Source organism: Herpailurus yagouaroundi, unplaced genomic scaffold (assembly GCF_014898765.1).
Source record: "Herpailurus yagouaroundi ecotype Mexico unplaced genomic scaffold, PumYag 28, whole genome shotgun sequence".
NCBI classification, from domain to species: domain Eukaryota; kingdom Metazoa; phylum Chordata; class Mammalia; order Carnivora; family Felidae; genus Herpailurus; species Herpailurus yagouaroundi.
Window position 1 is genome coordinate 108,396,289 of NW_024412376.1, and position 18,751 is coordinate 108,415,039.

An 18,751-nucleotide genomic window follows, 5' to 3' on the forward strand; every position below is an offset into this window, starting at 1 on the left:
AGAACATAGAGTAATGCAACCTGATATTATGCGATATATTTGTTTATTTGTTATTGTCTTGTGTCCCACGCTATGGTAGGAACTCCATGAAGACAGGGCTTTACTGTATCCTCGGCTTCTGGAAGTAAGGCAGGAAATGGAGGTGCTCAACACATATCTGTTGAATTATTAAGTGAATGAATGGATGAATGCCAGTTTGCCAGTCTCTCAGATTACCTGGAGAGGAGTTTTCATTTATAATAGGCATAAAGCTGGGTTGGTCCAAGACCATGAAAGATTCTCTTTGCTCTCCATTTTCTAGAATCTGGCCTTGGAAAATGGTTAAACTTAAACAAAACAGTTCTTTGTTTATTCTACATAACGAGATTATTAAATCTCTCCATTCCATTGTATCTGCTTGGGGGGATAACAACAGTGCTTACATCACAAGATTGTTATAGAAATTTGAGAACGTAGAGTAAAAAAGATATTCTAAGGTACCTGGCCTATAGTAAGTGCTCAGTAAGTATTCTCTGTTGCCATTAATGTTATTGCTGTTATTTTAAATTTAGAGTTTCCTCTTTACCAGTAATGGGTTACTCTCCCTCTCCCTGCCTTGCATAGTGGAGCATTCATTAAATGTTACTATAATATTGTCACTATACGATATAGGCCACTCTGTCCTCACTTTGCACAGAAGTGTAGGGCTACAAAAATGACCATTTAAGAAATTTGTGCATACTGGAACCAGAATCATACAAAGCAAGGGCTGCCAGTATGTTGGACTAATTCTTGTGATAGTATTTTTTTTTTTCCAGAATTCTGAGTCACAAGAATATATTCCTGTGCTGTACCCACTTCATTCTTCATTGCACTTGCCTTTGCATCAGTCTAACTGTGAAAGACCTTTTTGTGGTGGCTGCTTTTTTGGCCTTTGCTGCATTATGTGTAAATAAAATGGTCTTGTTCCTTCTCATCTTTCATTTCTGATTTTATTTATTTGGCTTCTTTCTCTTTTTTTCTTTAAAAAAATTTTTTTTAATGTTTATTTATTTTTGAGAGACAGAGAGAGAGACAGAGTGTGAGCAGGGGAGGGACAGAGAGAGAGGGAGACACAGAATCTGAAGCTGGCTCCAGGCTCTGAGCTGTCAGCACAGAGCCCAACACTGGGCTTAAATCCATGAGCCACGAGATCGTGACCTGAGCCTAAGTCTGACACTTAACCAACCAACTGAGACACCCAGGCGCCTCTCTTTTTTTCTTGATGGAGTCTGTAGAAAGTTAATCAATTTTGTTTCTTTTTTTTTTAAAGAACAAGTTCTTGGTTTCAGTAAATAATCTCACATTGGAGTTTTAGAGAGGTAACTCACTTGTCCCATTTCTCCATGAGCCTGTCTAGTGTTCCACGAACCCTTTGGGAATATATCCCACTAGTATGAAATATATTTTATATACATAAAAATTGGGTATATCAGCTCTTTCCCACTTTGCATACAAGCAGTATAGTTATCTGCCACATTCACTGTCCTCACCTTACCATTCTCTCTCCATTTCTGAGATGAGGTTTTTGTGAAAGACTAGTTTATATAATTTTCTTAGAAATTCCTTGGAAGGACAATGAAAGAAGCAAATCCCCAGAAAGGTGATAATTCATAACAGGCCATCCCTGAACCAAGTCTTCATTCTTAATCTTTGAACACAACCCTTTTTTGTGCCATTTTGTCAAATTTGTTACAACCAAATTTGCCTTACAACAAAAGTGTCCTTCTCCAAATGAATCATGTCAATACAGGTACATATAATCTTTTCTTTCTTTAACCTGACAGATAAATGCATTAAGCTCTGCTTGTACTGAGTCTTGTCAGTTATCTGAGGTTGGGTCTTCTGGTCCTATCTCCTGTTCTCCACTGAGGTCCTGCACAACTTCACAAGCAAAATAAAGAGGATATCAATTCTTCCCTGCTGGCTTTATTCTGCCTTCCCTGCTTCTCTCTTCTTCTAGGACATCCCCTCCTGCCACCCAAAAAAGGTATCCATAATCACTTAATACAAGGTGAAATTTGTCAGCTTAACAGCTATACAAATAGCCTCACAGACTTTAAAATCTAGCTTGGCCTTGACTAGAACACCTTGCTGTAGCTACTGAATAGATGGAAAAGGCACTTTTCCGAGAAACAGGAGGACATTGCACATATACACATGAAAACAGAATCCCTAAATATAAGAAAAAATCGCCTGGAGTGTTGACAGTCACCAATTTTGAGTGTAAGTTAAGGGATGGAGAAGAAATGCGGTCAGAGAGCAAATTTGACTTGCCTTGGGGGTGACCATGGTTTGAATAGATAGTACTTACCTCTCAAATGTGAAGCAAGCTGGTCATTTTCTAGATCTCAGTTGGGTTGAATAGTGCATCACCTCATTTAACTGTCAGAAGGATTAGAAGTCTGGGCATAAACATCTGTTCAGAGTTATTAAAATATAGATATTTGGGGATATATTTCTTAAGACAATTCCCACATATAGGAGAGAAGTTAGCAATAGCAAAGTCAAACGGGGTGACATCCTATTATTTAAACTAACAAGCTGGGAACAAACCCTCACGACATACAGTCCCCTAGCCAGCCAGAATCCCATCCGCCCAAAGAGAGTAAGACCAGCTTTTTCCTTATTTCTTCCCCTTAATTATCCACCTGCCCCTAAATTTCTTCCCCATTGCTCTGTTGTAATGCTTGAGATTCCACTATTGCAATCATTTTGGGGGGCTAAGGCTTATTCAGTTTTCAAAGTCCACTCACTACTAAATGCCTACTTCATCAAGCTCCCACTTACCTCTCAAATCTCAGCTCCTGTGTGACCTCTTCTTTGGATTCCACCCACCCACCCTGTCCCCTGGTTCTCCTGGGCAATTGAAGCCGCTCTGACCAGACTCTCATTGCTCCTGCCCTGTCTGTCTGAGTTCCCACTATATGAACAGCTCCTTGTAAAGTGTCTTTAGAAAGTTTGATGGGACAAGAAAACAGAGAGTAAGATAAGGGGACCCAAGGGTGGTGGTGAGGGTAGGTAGCAATTATAAATAAACTGATTGGAGTAGACTTGAGAAACTGACATTTGAACAAAGACTAGAAGAGGTGAGAGAGTTAGCCACAGAGATACCTGGAAATAATATATTCCAGGCAGAGGAAACAACCAGAGTTAACAAACATTCAGTCCCTAATACCCTCACTAACAATAGGACCTCACCTCCTGCTGGGTTCTCCTCCTCGATCACTCTCTTCAGGCACATTGACTTGCTTAATGACCCCTGAACAACTCATACATACGCCTGCTTTAGGGCCTTTGCGTGGCTTGTTTCTTCTGCCTGGAATATATTATTTTCAGGGGAGACCCTTGGGGGGAGTGGGGAGGGCAGACCTAAGGCTTTGTTGGCTATTATAAGAATTTGGGTTTTTCTGTGAGTGAGATGGGAAGTTATCAAAAAGTTTTGAGTAAAAGAATGTCATTATCTGGTCTATGTTTTAAAAACACCACTGTGGCTATTGTTTTGAAATAAACTGTGGGGGTGAGGGTGGCAAGTATAGAAGCAGAAGTCAATTTGGAGATTATGGTATCCCCAGGTGAGAGATAAGGCTAGCTCATACCAGGGAGGTAATAGCTGATGTGGTGGATAGTGGTCAGATTCTAGATATATTTTACAGGTAGATTCTCCAGGGGTTTCTGACAAAAATAATGTCTAATGTGTGGGTAAAGAAGTCAAGAAAAACTCCAAGATTTTTGGCCTGGACAATTGGAAGCCTAAATTGCCATCAACAATAATGGTGACTTGCAGGAAGACTAGATTTTGGGGGCTGACCAAGAGTTCCATTTTGGATATATCAATTTCAAGACGTCTGTTAGATACTGAAGTGGAGTTGTTCAGTAGGAAGTTAGATGCACAAGTCTGGAGTTCAGGAGAGGGTTCAAGGGTGGCGTTCTAGGTCTGGGAGTCATTAGCACATAGATGCCGTCATCGGGATCTGTTGTTTTCTCTTTCTAAACTTTGAAATTCTTTCTCTCCTTCTCTACTCATTGTACTTCTTTTGCATTAAAATTTTTTTCATGTTTATTTATTTTGGAGAGACTGACAGAGAGAGAGAGAGCACATGCAAGCAGGGGAGAGGCAGAGAGAGGGATAGAGAATCCCAAGTAGGCTCTGTGCTGTCAGCATGGAACTTGGCTCGGGGCTCAAACCCACAAACCATGAGACCATGAACTGAGCCAAAATCGAGTCAGATGCTGAGCTGTCAGCACAGAGCCTGACACGGGGCTCAAACTGACCAACCATGAGATCATGACCTGAGCTGAAGTCAGACACTTAACTGACTGAGCCATCCAGGCAAGCCCAGAAGTTCCTGTTCTATAAACTTATGCTATAGGTACACTCGTATGACTTGTATACACAAGAAATGATACATAAATGTCACTAAATCATTATTTCTTTTTTTTTAAGTTTACTTATTTATTCTGAGAGAGACAGAGAGAGAGAGAGACAGAGAAACATGTGTGTGAGCTGGGGAGGGGCAAAGAGAGAGGAAGAGAGAGAATCCCAAGCAGGCTCCACACTCTCAGCATGGATCCTGATGTGTGGTCCAATCCCACAAACCATGAGATCATGACCTGAGCTGAAACCAAGAGTCAGACACTTAACTGACTGACCTACCCAGGTGCCCCCCTTAAACTCTTAAAATATTTACCATGTACACATTTTCTTTCAATAAATATGACACATGTATCTATTTGCTGTTGTAAGTTTGAGCCCAGAAATAACAAATTAAATAAAATTAAGTGACAGTAGGAATGTGGGTCCCTTTTTTGACCAGATGGCTTCAGGGGTATCAAAATTTGAATTACACCAGGAAAAATGGGTCAGGACTGGGTCTATCCATTGTGTTTTGAAGCAAATCTTAATAATGGATAATTTTCACAAACGATCTGATTAATGGTCATTCTTAATTGTTGGTCTGCCTTATAGATGAGAGATTCATCTCATCTATTGATATCTGTGTTTTAGAACAATCACTTTGCAGTGAATAAGATGGATTGGAATAGGAGCAGACTGGAGTCATGGATACTAGTTTGGAGGTATTTCGGGGAAATGGTTGAAAGTTTGAGAAGGCCAGAATTAAGACAGCGGCAGAGGGAAGAGAAAGGAAGGCTGGATGAGTGTGGGAAAGAGTGGAGAAGAGGCAGCACCTAGAGCCTGGCTGGATGTGGGGCAGGACAAGGTCAGTCTATGATGACCCCTAAATCCCTCGCTTAGGCAGCTGGATGAACTGTATGTAATAAAATAGAAAACCAGAGGAACAGTGGGTCTGGGGAAAATAAGAAACGCATCTCCTTCACCTTGAGCTCTCTGGCCCATGGGGTAGGGCATCGTCATGGGTGATTGTGTGTTTCAGGGCCGGATGAGGGTGCAAGGTAAGGGGACAATTCTTTTCAGCAGTGACACGAATTGAATCTCAAGAGAGGAGAAAAATCCTTGTGTGGATGATGAGTTCTGGAAAGAGGTTCAGCTAAATTAAAATGATAGCATATTTTTATTGGCACCAAGAAGAAAATACAGAAGACAGGCAGCAGTCCAGACCAAGATTATAGCATGTGATGACCTAGTGGGGGAAGACTGCTTATTGCTGGCAAGGAGTAGCAGTCAGGATGTCTCAAACAGCCTGATGAACTGCCGTGTCATGAGGAAGAAATGCACCTCACCCAGAAACACACAGAGGGTCTCTTTCTGGAGATTTTATGTCTCAGCATCCCACAGTCTGGGTGTAACCAGGGTGGAGCTGGTTCTGTTAACTAAAGCGGAAGTAATGGAGATAATGGAGTAATGGAGGATAAAAATCAGGATTCCTGGCTTCACGCCTTGGCTCTGCCACGATCTGGTTTTATAATATCTGGCAAGTCAGTCGGTCATGTTGATTTTAAAACTTCCTCTGTGAAATAAGTTCAAATGTGAAGCAATTGTTATTTTGACAGTTTATGTAATTGAGGAGCAAATAACCCAGACTTGAGGGGGACGGAAGGGCGCCCTGGAGGAGGTGATATACAAACTAAGATCATTCCTCAAATCTTAGTTCCTTTGTATGTTAGGTCAGGTTCAGGGGACGGAGGCAGGGCGAGGGGAACCAATTTAAGCGGAGACAACAGTATGAATATAAGCTTTAAGCCAAGAAACGGAGACTAGCTTCACAACAAGTACGAGCAATGTGATGTGGTCCCTAGAGCAGAAAGAGATGAAAGGCATTCACCTCTTTAGTTCTTTTCATTTGCTTTCTAAAATACATATTAGTGTTGACATTTTATAGAAGAAGGCACTGAAATTCTGAAATGTTACTTGCCTGAAATCACTTAATCTGTAAGTGGTAGAACTAATAGGATCTGCCTCAAATCCTGTTTTAACTACCGATTTTTACCACTTCCCCAGAAAAACACATGAAGAGGGGTGGGGCAGGGTGGTGGTGGGGGGGTAGTAATGAAGGTACACTTTTCTCAATACATCCAAGCAGGTTACATTTTGAAAAATTCATTGAACCTAAGAAAATCATAGTGAAAAAATGTAACATGTGTGAGACAGTGTCAAACCACCAACATGAGGAAGTAAAAGATTTCTAGTAAAATTAGTGACATAAATGAATCACTAACCGTGGCTTCTTCTTAGGAGTTCACTGTATCCTTTAGGCATAATTAACACAAGCCAAATTCGGTGACCTTGATTCTTCATAAATGTGCACAAAAGGCCACAGCAATTTGATAGTCTTTTACAACTATTTCATCCACAGCAATCCCATTTTATTTTATTTTTTAAGTTTATTTTATTTATTTTGAGGGAGACGTATAGACAGGGCGAGTGGAGGAGGGGCAGAGAGTAAGGGAGAAAGAGGGGGGCTCAAACCCACGAAAACTGTGAGAAACTGTGAGAACCTGAGTCGAAACTAAGAGTGGGCTGAGCCACCCAGGCGCTCCCACAGCAATTCCGTTTTTAAAAAACCACATACATATTCCAAAGACGTACCGCAGGTGTGACCTTTCCTTGAGCCCTCCTTCTGGAAACACTTGCCACACGGTATAGGTCATGCTCATTCATTCTAAGGTCTTTTCTCTGTATTTTGGATCTGGCAGGTTTATTACAATGTAGTGAGGTATGAATTTTATGTTTCTATGATGCTTAGAATTTGTTGGGCTTCTAAATATGAAAATTTCATCTGTCTACAAAATTCTTAGTCATTAGTGACAATTTCATCTGTCTGCAAAATTCTTAGCCATTATTGTTTCAAATATTACTTTTCATCCATTCTCCTCCCCTCATTGCCTGGAATTCCTTTCAGAAATAATTGAGATATTCTCAATAGCATTCTTGAAGTCTCAATCTTCTTTTTGTATATTCTGTATTTGCATCTCTCTAGCGCATCTTAGATTCACGTAAAACAGTGGTCTCTCTAGCTGAATCTAATCTATTGCTTAAGCCCACGGAGTTGTCTACCAGCTACTCCGGAAATGGCCTGCCTCATCCTGGGGTGGCTCCTGACCATGTCTCCGTGGTGTGTTTACGCTCTTCTGTTCTAGGGTGCTAGACCCTGAGTGGATACATGACATAAACTGTGCCGATTAGATCCGTTTCTCTTGAAATTTGGAATTTGATATTCTAAAATATTCAGTCTTGTACTTGTGGTCCTGAGATAGTTCCTGCAGCAAGCCCAACTTGAGAGCTAATTGTTGATATACAATACTTTATGATTTTTCACACTTATTTTCAAAGCAATTTTATTTTAGTATCTACTCTTAACAATCCTGGCAGGAACGAAAAGGATTTGGTTTTGTTTTGTTTGCCATGTTTTCACATTTACAATGGAGTGTAGAGAAGCCGCGATACTTGTTCAGAATTGCAGACCTTCGACCTTTTGCCCAGGGCTCTTCCAATGCATGCATATCACCTCTTGAAGGCACAAGAGTCTCTCCTGAGGAAATGTATTTTCTCATTTGTCTTTGTGTTTCCCTTTCACACATGAAGACACACATGGAGTGATCGAATCCTTCGAAGGATTCAATTCATAAAAAGGGCACTATCCCTTGCCACAGTTTATTGGACCTCTGTGGACACCTGGGTCGATATAGCCAATGAGATCTTCTCTTTCAGGAATCAGACATTGAATCTTAGGGAAAGCAAGTTATTTTTTTGTGGATGACTTATCATAGAGACCCAAAAATCAGAGAAAAAAGAGAAACCCCGGGCCAGCAGAGAGAGGCAAAAACATAACAGATGACAAGAGAAAGTCCTGAGGACTCCAGGGTCTAGGGACTGAATTCATTTCCGCTATGGACTGAATGTCTGTGTCCCTCCAAAGTTCGCATGTGGAAATCTTAACCTCAATGTGATTGTGCTTGGAGGTGCGGCCTTTGGAAAGTAACTGGGTCATGAGAGTAGAACCCTCATGTATGGTATTAGTGCCCTTATTTAAAAAAAAATGGTCAGAGAGCTAGCTCTCTTTTTCCTCCATGTGAAGACACAGCAAGGAAATAGCTATTTGTAAACCAGGAAGAGGACCTTTTCAAGTACTTGGCGTTTCTGGCACCCTGATCTTGGACTCCTGGCTCCCAGAACCATGAGAAATAAGTTGTTGTTTAAGCCACCCAGTCTAGGGTAATTTGTTAGCAGCCCCAACTGAGAACATCACTCATCTGTTAAAACATTTTTATTTTCAGAACGATAAAAAAAAATTATATACATATATATTCTCTCAAGATGGTGTTGCATATCCAGAAATTCTACCTAAAAGAAGTTAAATGGTTAAAACACAGCCTTAGTTCTGCATTTTCTATTTCGTCTTTCCGAGGCGTCATCCTCATGATCTTCCTTGGGTCTCAATGGTCTTAAATTTCCTTCCCTTCCTCTTCCAACCTGACGACTTGACAGTTTCCTAGGGTGGGTTGCCTCTACTCTTGGCTGAGGTTATCTATCAGGTTTGCTTTATTTAAGAGTAAATTCTTAAAATTTAAGACCAGTCTATCATACCACTGTATGAACCCCATTTTCTTCTCATTAAACGCACAGACCTTATAACGAATGAAAAATTCCTGTAAAAGAAGCATTGACGTGTTGACAACTGTAGATAAACAACCTTATTTATACTGAGATCCAAGGTTGCGGGTGACTAAAATGGGGAGCAAGTTAAAGCCTTTGGAACTTAAACGTTCAAGCAATCAAAAGGCCAGAGTGTTGACAAGTTAGTCAAGAAAAATGTTGATGTCGTTAGGAATAATGTCAAAGGATAGGGTCAAGTGAAAAGCAGTGATCAAATGCCAGAGTGCCTTCGGAAGTTAACTGGTAGGGCACAGCATGGAAAAGGTGGACTCTACTAAGATGTAGTGAGCCTGACTAGGAAACCTCTAACCTACTATATGAGTTTAGAGAGTATCCTTACAACATAACGGAAATTTCATAACCCTCCCTTCCATTATTCCCTCACAAGTAGCCAACCACCTGCCTGAAAACAATGTTTAGGTTGTCAGAATAAGTAAAGAAGGCAGTTCGTTTTAGTCAGAAATTAGCATAACTTGATGCTACTCTGAAAGAAACCTCTGGAGGATGCCCAAGCTCACGATGATACTGAGGGCTTCCGATATCCACAGGATGTGATGTTCCTTGTGTGACCATCAGTTAGGGGCACTACAATACAAACAGAGCAACAGGTGACTATACAGATACACAGGATTACCCATGTGTGGCCCCTTGTAAGAAAATAAGAAAAAACCCAGAAGGATAAAGAAAAAATCTCATGTATTTGGTAAGCTAAAAACAGATAGCAGCCATAATTAAGCACTTTACATGTATTATCCCATGATAGAGCAAAGTAAGAACAAACGAAATCATGTAAATCTCGATGTTAAGTGAGTTATCCAAAATGACATAAATTATAGTTGTGGATCTGGAACACTAACCCATAGCTCTATGAGTCACAAACCCGAGCTCTTCCCACCACATTATACTACTCAACTGTCAAGGTGATCCCCTGGTGAATCATAGTTCCACATACCCTTAATTCGTTTTCCTTTTTTAAATTAACTAATTAACTGTTTTTATTTTAGAGAGAGAGAGTGTCAGTGGGGGAAAGGGGCAAAAGGAGAGGGAGCGAGAGAATCTTAAGCAGGGTCCAAGCTCAGTGAGGAGCCTGATGGCGGGGTCAGGGCGGGGGCGGGGGGGAGGGGGGTTGGTGATCCCATAACCCTGGGATCATGACCTGAGTCGAAATCAGGAGTGGGACACTCAACTGACTGAGGCGCCCAGGCACTCCCTTTTCATTTTTTAATTTAAAAACCCACAAAATTTAGTTTTTCTAATATGAGTCATAATCTCTGTCTTATGCACTGCGTTGGCTTAAAAATCCTACCGTGACTTTTTTTCCCACAAGTTAATCCAAATACACTCCCATTATCACCTGCCTGTCCTTAATGTACCTTCTCCATTCACCAATTTGCAAATTGCATGTGGAGTCTAGATTCTAGAAACGTTGTGCTGGAAGTAAATTTTTTTTTTTCTAAAGGGATTTTTTTTTTCCTTAAAACTTCTTTCACCAAATGTGTCTATTGCCTGCCTACCTTATCTGCATAAGATAGTGTCTAGCAATATTAGATCATTTTTATATTTAATGGGGATACTTATAACACAGGTCAACTTGGATATCATGTTAAATAGAAGGTAAGAACCAATGGTTCTCAAACTTGGTCATGCATCAGAATCTCCCGGAGGGCTTACTAAAACACGCGTGTTTGGGCCCGACCCCCAGTTTCTGATTTCAGTAAGTCTAAGCTGAGGCCTAAGAATGTGAATTTCTAACAAGTTGCCAGGTGATGATCATTCTGCTGGTCTTGGGACCACACTTTTGGATTCTCTGGTATAGACTCATTCTAATCTTACTGTAATTTTATTCTAATCTATGGCAGAGTCTGTATATATTCATAGATATCTTTAATTAAAAGAAAAGAAAGGGAGTTCGAATATGAGAATCCTTGGCATTAATTGTACCTGTTGATAATCTTTTTGATAATAATCATCACCCATTCAGCATTAGGATCCAAACAAATTAATTTCCCATCTTCCAATGTGACTCTGGAAAAAAAAAAAAAAAGAGCATTTTGGTTAAGTAATAATTGTACATAATTTAATAATGTTTTAAATGTATTGATTAAAATGATATCAACATGAAATTTTATATTTAAAATGGACATATGGATTTCTCAAACTACATTAATATTATTATTGGAATATGACTTTCAGTCATACCAGTATACATAATGAAATTTTAAAAATCAATTAAAGACAAAATTTTTTCTTAAAGTTTTTGAGATATCAGGTATGCAGCAAACATTTAGTAGACTTATGCTACACAATTGTTAGACTGGAAAATCTACACAAGGGTAATATCTTCCGGGATTCCAGTTATCAACCACTTACTCTATATTCTTTATCATTATACCTGGGCTAATTGTGTTAGCTTTGGGGACCTCATTAAAGGCTCATTTATTACTGGGGGAGAGGAGGACATAAATTGCTTATTTAAATTAATTCTGAAGTTTAAGTTGCTTCTATAGTTTTTTTTTTTTTTAAGTTTATTTATTTATTTTGAGAGAGAGACAGCTGGGTGGGAGAGGGAGGGAGGGAGAAAGAGAGAATCCCAAGCAGGCTCTGCACTGTCAGCGCGGAGCCTGATGCAGGGCCAAACTCATGAAAGTGTGAGATCATGACTTCAGCCAAAATCGGGAGCGGATGCCTAACCACCTGTGCCGCTAGGACACCCTGCTTCTATAGTCTTAAACTGTACTTCGCAGAACCACAAATCTCTACCTCTTTGAAGTTCATTGCATGAATGGAGGACCAGATCATAATAAAAATGATAATGATAATAATGTAATAATAACCCCTTAGCAAATTACCAATACACAGATAGCCACAAAGCATCATACATAGTAGTAAAACCTCGAAAGCATTTCATTTGAAAGCAGAAAGAAGATAAGGATACATGCTATCACCACAGTCATTTCCACAAAGCTAGAAAGATAAAAGGCATAAAGTTCCAAAGGAGGAAAGTAAACTGCCATTATTGTCAGATAAACTACTCAAGTAAAGAGTTGGTGGTTACAAAATCAATACAAAATTTGGTCTAAATGCTAATAACAACTAGAACAAAATTTTATAAAGTTATTCTTTACAATAGCATCAACAAATATAAAATGACTAGAAATGTGGGTTTTTTTTTTAATAATACAAAAGAAATGGAGACCTTTATGGAGAAAATCATAAAACTTTGGTTCAAGACATTAAAAGAAGCCCTTGATAAAGTGGGATTCTACGGGATTGATAAAGTGGGATTCTATGTTCTTGAAATAACTCAGAATCATGAGGGCGTCAATAATTCACAAATTAATCTACAATGTTAAAGAAACTCAAAATTATGATGTAACTAGTGCAAATTTGCAAGCTGATTTTAATATTTATATGGAAGAGCAAAAATCCAAGAACATGTGCTCTGAAGACAATGGAAGAATTTTCCTTTCTTGATGTTAAGAATTACTATACAATGTTAAAGATAGTGCACAAGTAAAGACAAATCGATTAATGGGACAGAATAGAGGGCTCAGAATTGAGGGGAACTCAATTGATGGTAGAATTAGCACTGCGTATCAGTGGGGAAATGATATTTTAATAAGCAGTGCTGGAATAATTGATGAACTATTCGGAAAAATAAAATAAAATTGAACAAATCTCTCACATCACATACTAAAATCAGTTCCAGGTGGGTTAAAGTCTTAAATACAATGGAAAAAAATTGTAAAAGTTTTAGAGGACAATATAGCAGGATATTTCTGTGAAGTCTGTGAAGGAAAGTTTTTTTGAAACAGGACACTAAATGTGCCAACCAGAAAAAAAAAAAGCATATTGTTTAACTCGGTATGTAAAAAATACAAATTTACATTAATTGAAAGGACACCATAGAAAGAAGGAAAGTACGAGCCGCAAATTGGAAAATGAGTTTTGCTATCCATAAATCTGACAAGCGATTAATACCCAGAAAATGTAAAAAACACCTGTGAACCAATAGGGAAATGATAGTATCCTAGTGGGAAAAGAAGCAAAGAAATGAACAGAAATTTCACATAAAAGGGAACATACATGCTTATGAACACATGGAAAAAATACTCAACGTCATTAATAACAGAGAAATGCAAATTAAATGAGCAATAAAAGATACCGTTACATGCCCATCAGGTTAACAACACCAGATATTGGCCAAATGTGAAACAACAAATGGTTTTATGTAGGAAGGAGTGTTCATTGGTACTGTTACTTTGTAATACAGTGTGGCATAACCTAATAAGGTCAAAGATGTGCAAACCTTAAATGAAACCCAGCAAGTAATAAGAGAAACTCTCAAATACCTGAACCATGTATGGAGGATGTTGATAATCGCAAAAACGTGGGTAGAACCCAAATGTGCACCAACAGTGGACTGGATAAGCAAACTTGGTATTTGTTGAGTTAGTATTCCTACTACGGGATACTAAGTGTCATTTATTTATTTATTTATTTATTTATTTATTTTAACGTTTATTTATTTTTGAGACCGAGAGAGACAGAGCATGAACGGGGGAGGGTCAGAGAGAGAGGGAGACACAGAATCGGAAGCAGGCTCCAGGCTCTGGGCCATCATCAGCCCAGAGCCCGACGCGGGGCTCAAATTCACAGACCGTGAGATCGTGACCCGAGCTGAAGTCGGACGCTTAACCGACTGAGCCACCCAGGCGCCCCCTAAGTGTCATTTAAACTGAATAAAGGACAGCTAAACATATCAGAATGCATGTATTACAGAATAAAATGTTGAATAATAGAATTAAGTCAAAGAGTATATACAGCATGATGTCCTGAAGTTCAAAAGCAGGCTGTCTTAGTCCATTCTGGCTGCTATATATATAAAAAACACCACAGAGTGGGTGGCTTAACAAATACCATTTCTCACGGTTCTGGAGGTTGGGAAGTTCGTGGTCAAAGTGCCATGGATTTGGTGTCTGGTGAGAACCTGCTTCCTGGTTCATAGAAGGCCACATTCTTACTCTGTCCTCACATGTCGGAAGGTTAGGGAGCTCTCTGTGGTCTCTTTTTTAAGGGCACTAATCCCTTTGTTGAGTGATGAGGGCCCCACCCTCATGACCCAATCACCTTCCAACGTTTCCTCTCCCTAATAACTGTAACGCTGTGGCTTAGGATTTCAACATATGAATTCGGGGGTGCATTCATTCAATCCACATTCAATCCACGCACATTCAATCCACAACACAGGCAAAACTGTAATTGTTTTAGATTTCATACATAGATGGTAAAATGATTTTTAAAAAGCAAGAAACAGCAGCTCAAATAGTAGTTATTTCTTAGCTTGGGATGGGTATATGATTCCGAAGGTGTATTAGTTTGCTAGGATTGCAACAATATACCACAGACGGGGTGGCCTGAACAACAGAAACTTAGTATCTCACAGTATGGGGGCTTTAAGTTCAAGATCAAGGTATTGGCAGGTTTCATTTCTTCTGAGGCCTCTCACCTTAGCTTGCAGATGGCCATTTTCTTTCTGTGTCCTCACAGGCCTTTTCTTTGTGTGTGTGTGTGCATTTCTAGTGTCTCTTCCTCTTATAAGGACACTAGTCATGTTGGATTAGGGCCCAGCCTTATGACCTCACTTAACCTTAGTTACCTCTTTAATGATCTTATCTCCAAATACAGTCACACTCTGAGCTTTTGGTTGCTAAGACTTCAAAATATAAATTTAGAGAGGACACAATTCAACCCAAACACCAAATAGGTGTTTTGCATGTGCAGGCTTCTGATATACGAATTATATTCTAGATTTTGGCCTGGGTGGCAAGTGAACAGATCTTGTTTTATTACTGATCTTTAAACTGCATGTATATATATATTTATATACTCTTTTGTATGCATGTTAGACAGAATCCTAAGACTCACCAAGCTTTCCTCCCTCGTCTCCAGGAAGACAATGAGATATTACATCCATGATTATGTCATGTTACATGGCAAAGGGATTTGGCAGATGCAATTAAGGTTACTGATGAGTTGACTAAATTAATCCAAAGAGAGATAATTCACATGTAACCACGTGGGCCCTAAAAGCAGAGTTATCTCTGGTTAGTAGCTGAAGAGAGATATTTGAAGCATGAGATCAGATCAGTGTGGGATAGATTCTTAGTCATGGATATGGAAGAAGCTATGTGGAAGAAACTGAGAGTAGCCTCTAAGAGCTTCGAGTGACCATGAGCCAATGGCCAGAAAGAATATGGATACCTCAATCCTACAACTGCAGAGAACTGATTTCAGCCAACAACATAGATCATCTTGCAAGTGGATTCCTCCCAGATCCTCCAGACAAGACTTCAGCCCAGCTGACATCTTAATTTAAGCTTTATGAAACCCTAAGCAAAGAAACTGGTCAAGCCATTGGCCTACTGACTTACAGAACTTTGAGATAATAAATGGGTTTATTCTATGCCACTGAGTTGTGATAATTTATTACTTAGGAATGAGCCAAAACACTATGTATGATATCGTTCAAAATTTTAAAAAGTTTCAATAAAATGCAGAAGTGTTCTCCCCAGCCTCTAAGCTCTATATTTGTTGAGCTTATTTCTGATGCTTCAGAAAGATTGTCACACCGGCTTTGAGAGCCACTAAGCCACACGGAGTCACTATGTTGCCCAAGTGTATAATAGAGACATCTCTAGAAAATCAAGAATTACCCATGTATTCTTACCGAGGACCATGTAACTTTGCTTCTTGCACATGTTCTTTGACTTCAAAGGCCACTCAAACGAGTTCACACAGTAATCATGTTCCCATTTGAGAGCATTTTACTTTTTTGGAGAGGGTACATGACATTTTCCGAGAGCATAACCACTGGACAATTATCTTCCCACACTGTACATGAATCATGCTCAGGGCCCTGGTCTCTGGCACTCCCAACGTACCGTATTTTTTTAATGCAAATGTCTGCGTTGCAAAGCCCAATCCTAGAGGCTACCATTCTCCCCCACATCTTTACTACTTACATGATTTCTTTCCTGCTGCAGTGAACACCTTCGGGTATCAACTGGACATGTTTAATGAATTTCGGAGAAATAAAATCAGAATGTGTCTGAATGCACTGGCATCGCAACTCTTGCCCCTCACAGAGATTGGCTGTGTAAGAAAAGAATGGCAAAACCCCGAGTAAGAACAAAGATAGCGGTTATGTTTTCCCTTTATCCATGCAGCAGGACACCCAGTTCCCAAAATAAGTACCGGTAGGCTAATTTAGAGAGACAAGCACACAAATCTCATCACCTGCTATTTTTATGATCAACAAACGTTTATTAAGCATCTACGATGTTTGAGGAATGGATACGTGCACGAGACCAATAATTCATTGCTTAAAAGTATGCATGGTCAATAAAAATAACTTATTTACAGATACAGTCAACTTGATTTCCTTCTATGAACAGTTCTCAACATAAAAATTTTATGTGAATTCTATCAGTTGAAAGAGGCACTTTCTATCTGTCCACTATCATTGCAACAAATACCCCTAAACTTATTTGCAGTAATGCTCCTGCTGTTATCTTGAGTAAGACAAGCACAGATCCTTCCAGTTCAATAAATCCCGGAAGCTAAACATATTTTTAAAATTAATCCAACAAGAAATTCTTTGACACCCCACAATCTGAATATATGTTCTGCCAAGGTTTCAATTTTACAGTTGCTATATTTTGCTCAGTGCTAAATACAATCTCATCAGCTCTCGAATCTTTTCTAAATTTTTGCAATGCCTAGAAGGAAAATACAAAAGGTGTAGCTGCTTTACCAAAGATGCTCAGTGCAAAGACAGCCAGCAGGAGGAATCTTCTTTGTGAGCTCTCAGCAGCCATGTCAGTGCTTGCTCTTGATCCTAGTCTGAATGGTGGAATCAACACCGCAGCCCTCTTTTATGTGCTTTCTGTAGCCCTGGGAATTTTTTGTTGTTCATGCATTCCCTCTTCATTGAAGGATGAAAGGAGCAGTTTATTAAGTAGTGTGTTTGCCACAAGCCAATAAGGAAACTGGGTTTGCTTTTCGAGCTTTGTTGTCGTAAGGGAAAGGGGGGTTGACGTTTGGGGGCAGGATATGAATTCATTGAAAGGACAAATGAACCTGTTATTTCCTAGGGAGGGAAACTGCATAATTGTGAAGAGTTCCACGCCAGTCAGTTAACAGTGGCTTACACAATGGAGTAAGAATGTCTATGTACTTTTTAAAGGTCATGTTTGTACAAAGTAAGTAATTAAGATGCTTTTCCTCAGTGTGGTATTTGCTTTTACCTTTTAGGCCTATTTGGCATAATCCCACTCGAGGTGATCATAGAATCTGCCAAGCTCCAGGCGCACTTATAGCATAAGTAACCTACAAAGAAACTGAAGTTCAGGCTATAATAACTCTTGTCCTGTCAAAAACAGCAAACCACAGTTTACTTGTGGTATGAAAGCAGCAGTTTTAACGGGCTTGAAGCTGAAATAAGTAACAGTGAACTACGAGCTCTCATTTTTTTTCCTGAAGTAATTTTGTAAGTGACCTTCATGGTTATTCCACACTGGCCACGTTGTCGGGGTTTTTTTGTTTTTGTTTTTGTTTTTGTTTGCCTGAATGAACAAATCAAATATCCAAGCAAGCATTGGCATTACTCCCCTCACTCTGTCATGACCAAGAAGCACAGACTGGGTGGCTTAAACAAGAACCCATTTTTTGTCTTGGAGTTCTGGAGGCCAGAAGCCCCAAATCATAGTGCACACAAAGTCGGTTCTTTCTGAGGGCTCAGACGGAAGGAGCTGTGCCAAGCCTCTCTCCTCGGCTTAGAGGTGGTTGTCTTCATCTTCACACGGTGTTCTCCCTGTGTGATTGTCTGCCTCCGGATCTCCCCTTTGTATAGAGACACCAGACATATTGGATTGGGGCCACCCTCCTGACCTCGCTCTAATTTGGAAAGACCTTGCCTCTCAATGAGGTACTGTGGGTGAGGACTTTAACCTATGGGTCTGGGGAGTGGCCATGAGGGGACATAATACAACCCACAACAGCATTTAGCTGAAGAATCAGTGATTACCAAAGGGCCGATGTGGCCTGAAGGTAAACCTAGCCTCAGTAATAATAATAATGTGTTTTCTGTTGACAACCATCAGTGAACATGTGTCACCTGCCAAAGCCTTTGCGGGACATTGAATAGTCAAAGAATAAAAATGGAGTGTCTGCTCTTGAGGAATTCAGAGCCTGTTTGGAGACAGACATGTAAATAGACTAAACTAGAAGGTGATCTGTGTTAACCCAGATGTATACCTGGGGCCCTCGGCAGGCAGAGGAGGGAGGAGTTAGAGGCGAGAGCGGGGAGAGAAGACTTCACCTGGGAAGTAACACGGGAGTTGCTGAAGGTGAAAGGAAGTGCATCAAAACGAAAGGCTGACAGAACAGTTCCAGACAGAGAAATGCATACGAAGGCACAGATTCACAAAGGGCTGCTGTGGTCTGAATGTTTGTGTCTCCTCCAAATTTACATGTTTGAATCCTAAGCCCCAAGGTGATGGTGTTAGAAGGTGCGGTTATTAGGTTATGAGGATGGAAACCTCGTGAGTGAAATTAGTGGCCTTGTAAAAGAGACCCCAGAACTCCCCCGTGCCT

At 39.9% G+C, this 18,751-nt stretch overlaps 1 protein-coding gene across 1 annotated transcript; it reads right to left on the minus strand.

Annotated features, from left to right (window-relative positions):
- Positions 1 to 8,690: 8,690 nt before the first annotated feature.
- Positions 8,691 to 17,165, minus strand: LOC121034438 (interleukin-8-like). Its single transcript, XM_040481226.1, has 4 exons — positions 16,911 to 17,165; positions 16,120 to 16,249; positions 11,036 to 11,119; positions 8,691 to 9,679 (listed from the first exon to the last, which is right to left on the minus strand). The coding sequence occupies exons 1-4, from the start codon at positions 16,972 to 16,974 to the stop codon at positions 9,667 to 9,669; spliced, it is 291 nt and encodes a 96-aa protein (XP_040337160.1). The 5' UTR covers positions 16,975 to 17,165; the 3' UTR covers positions 8,691 to 9,666.
- Positions 17,166 to 18,751: the final 1,586 nt, after the last annotated feature.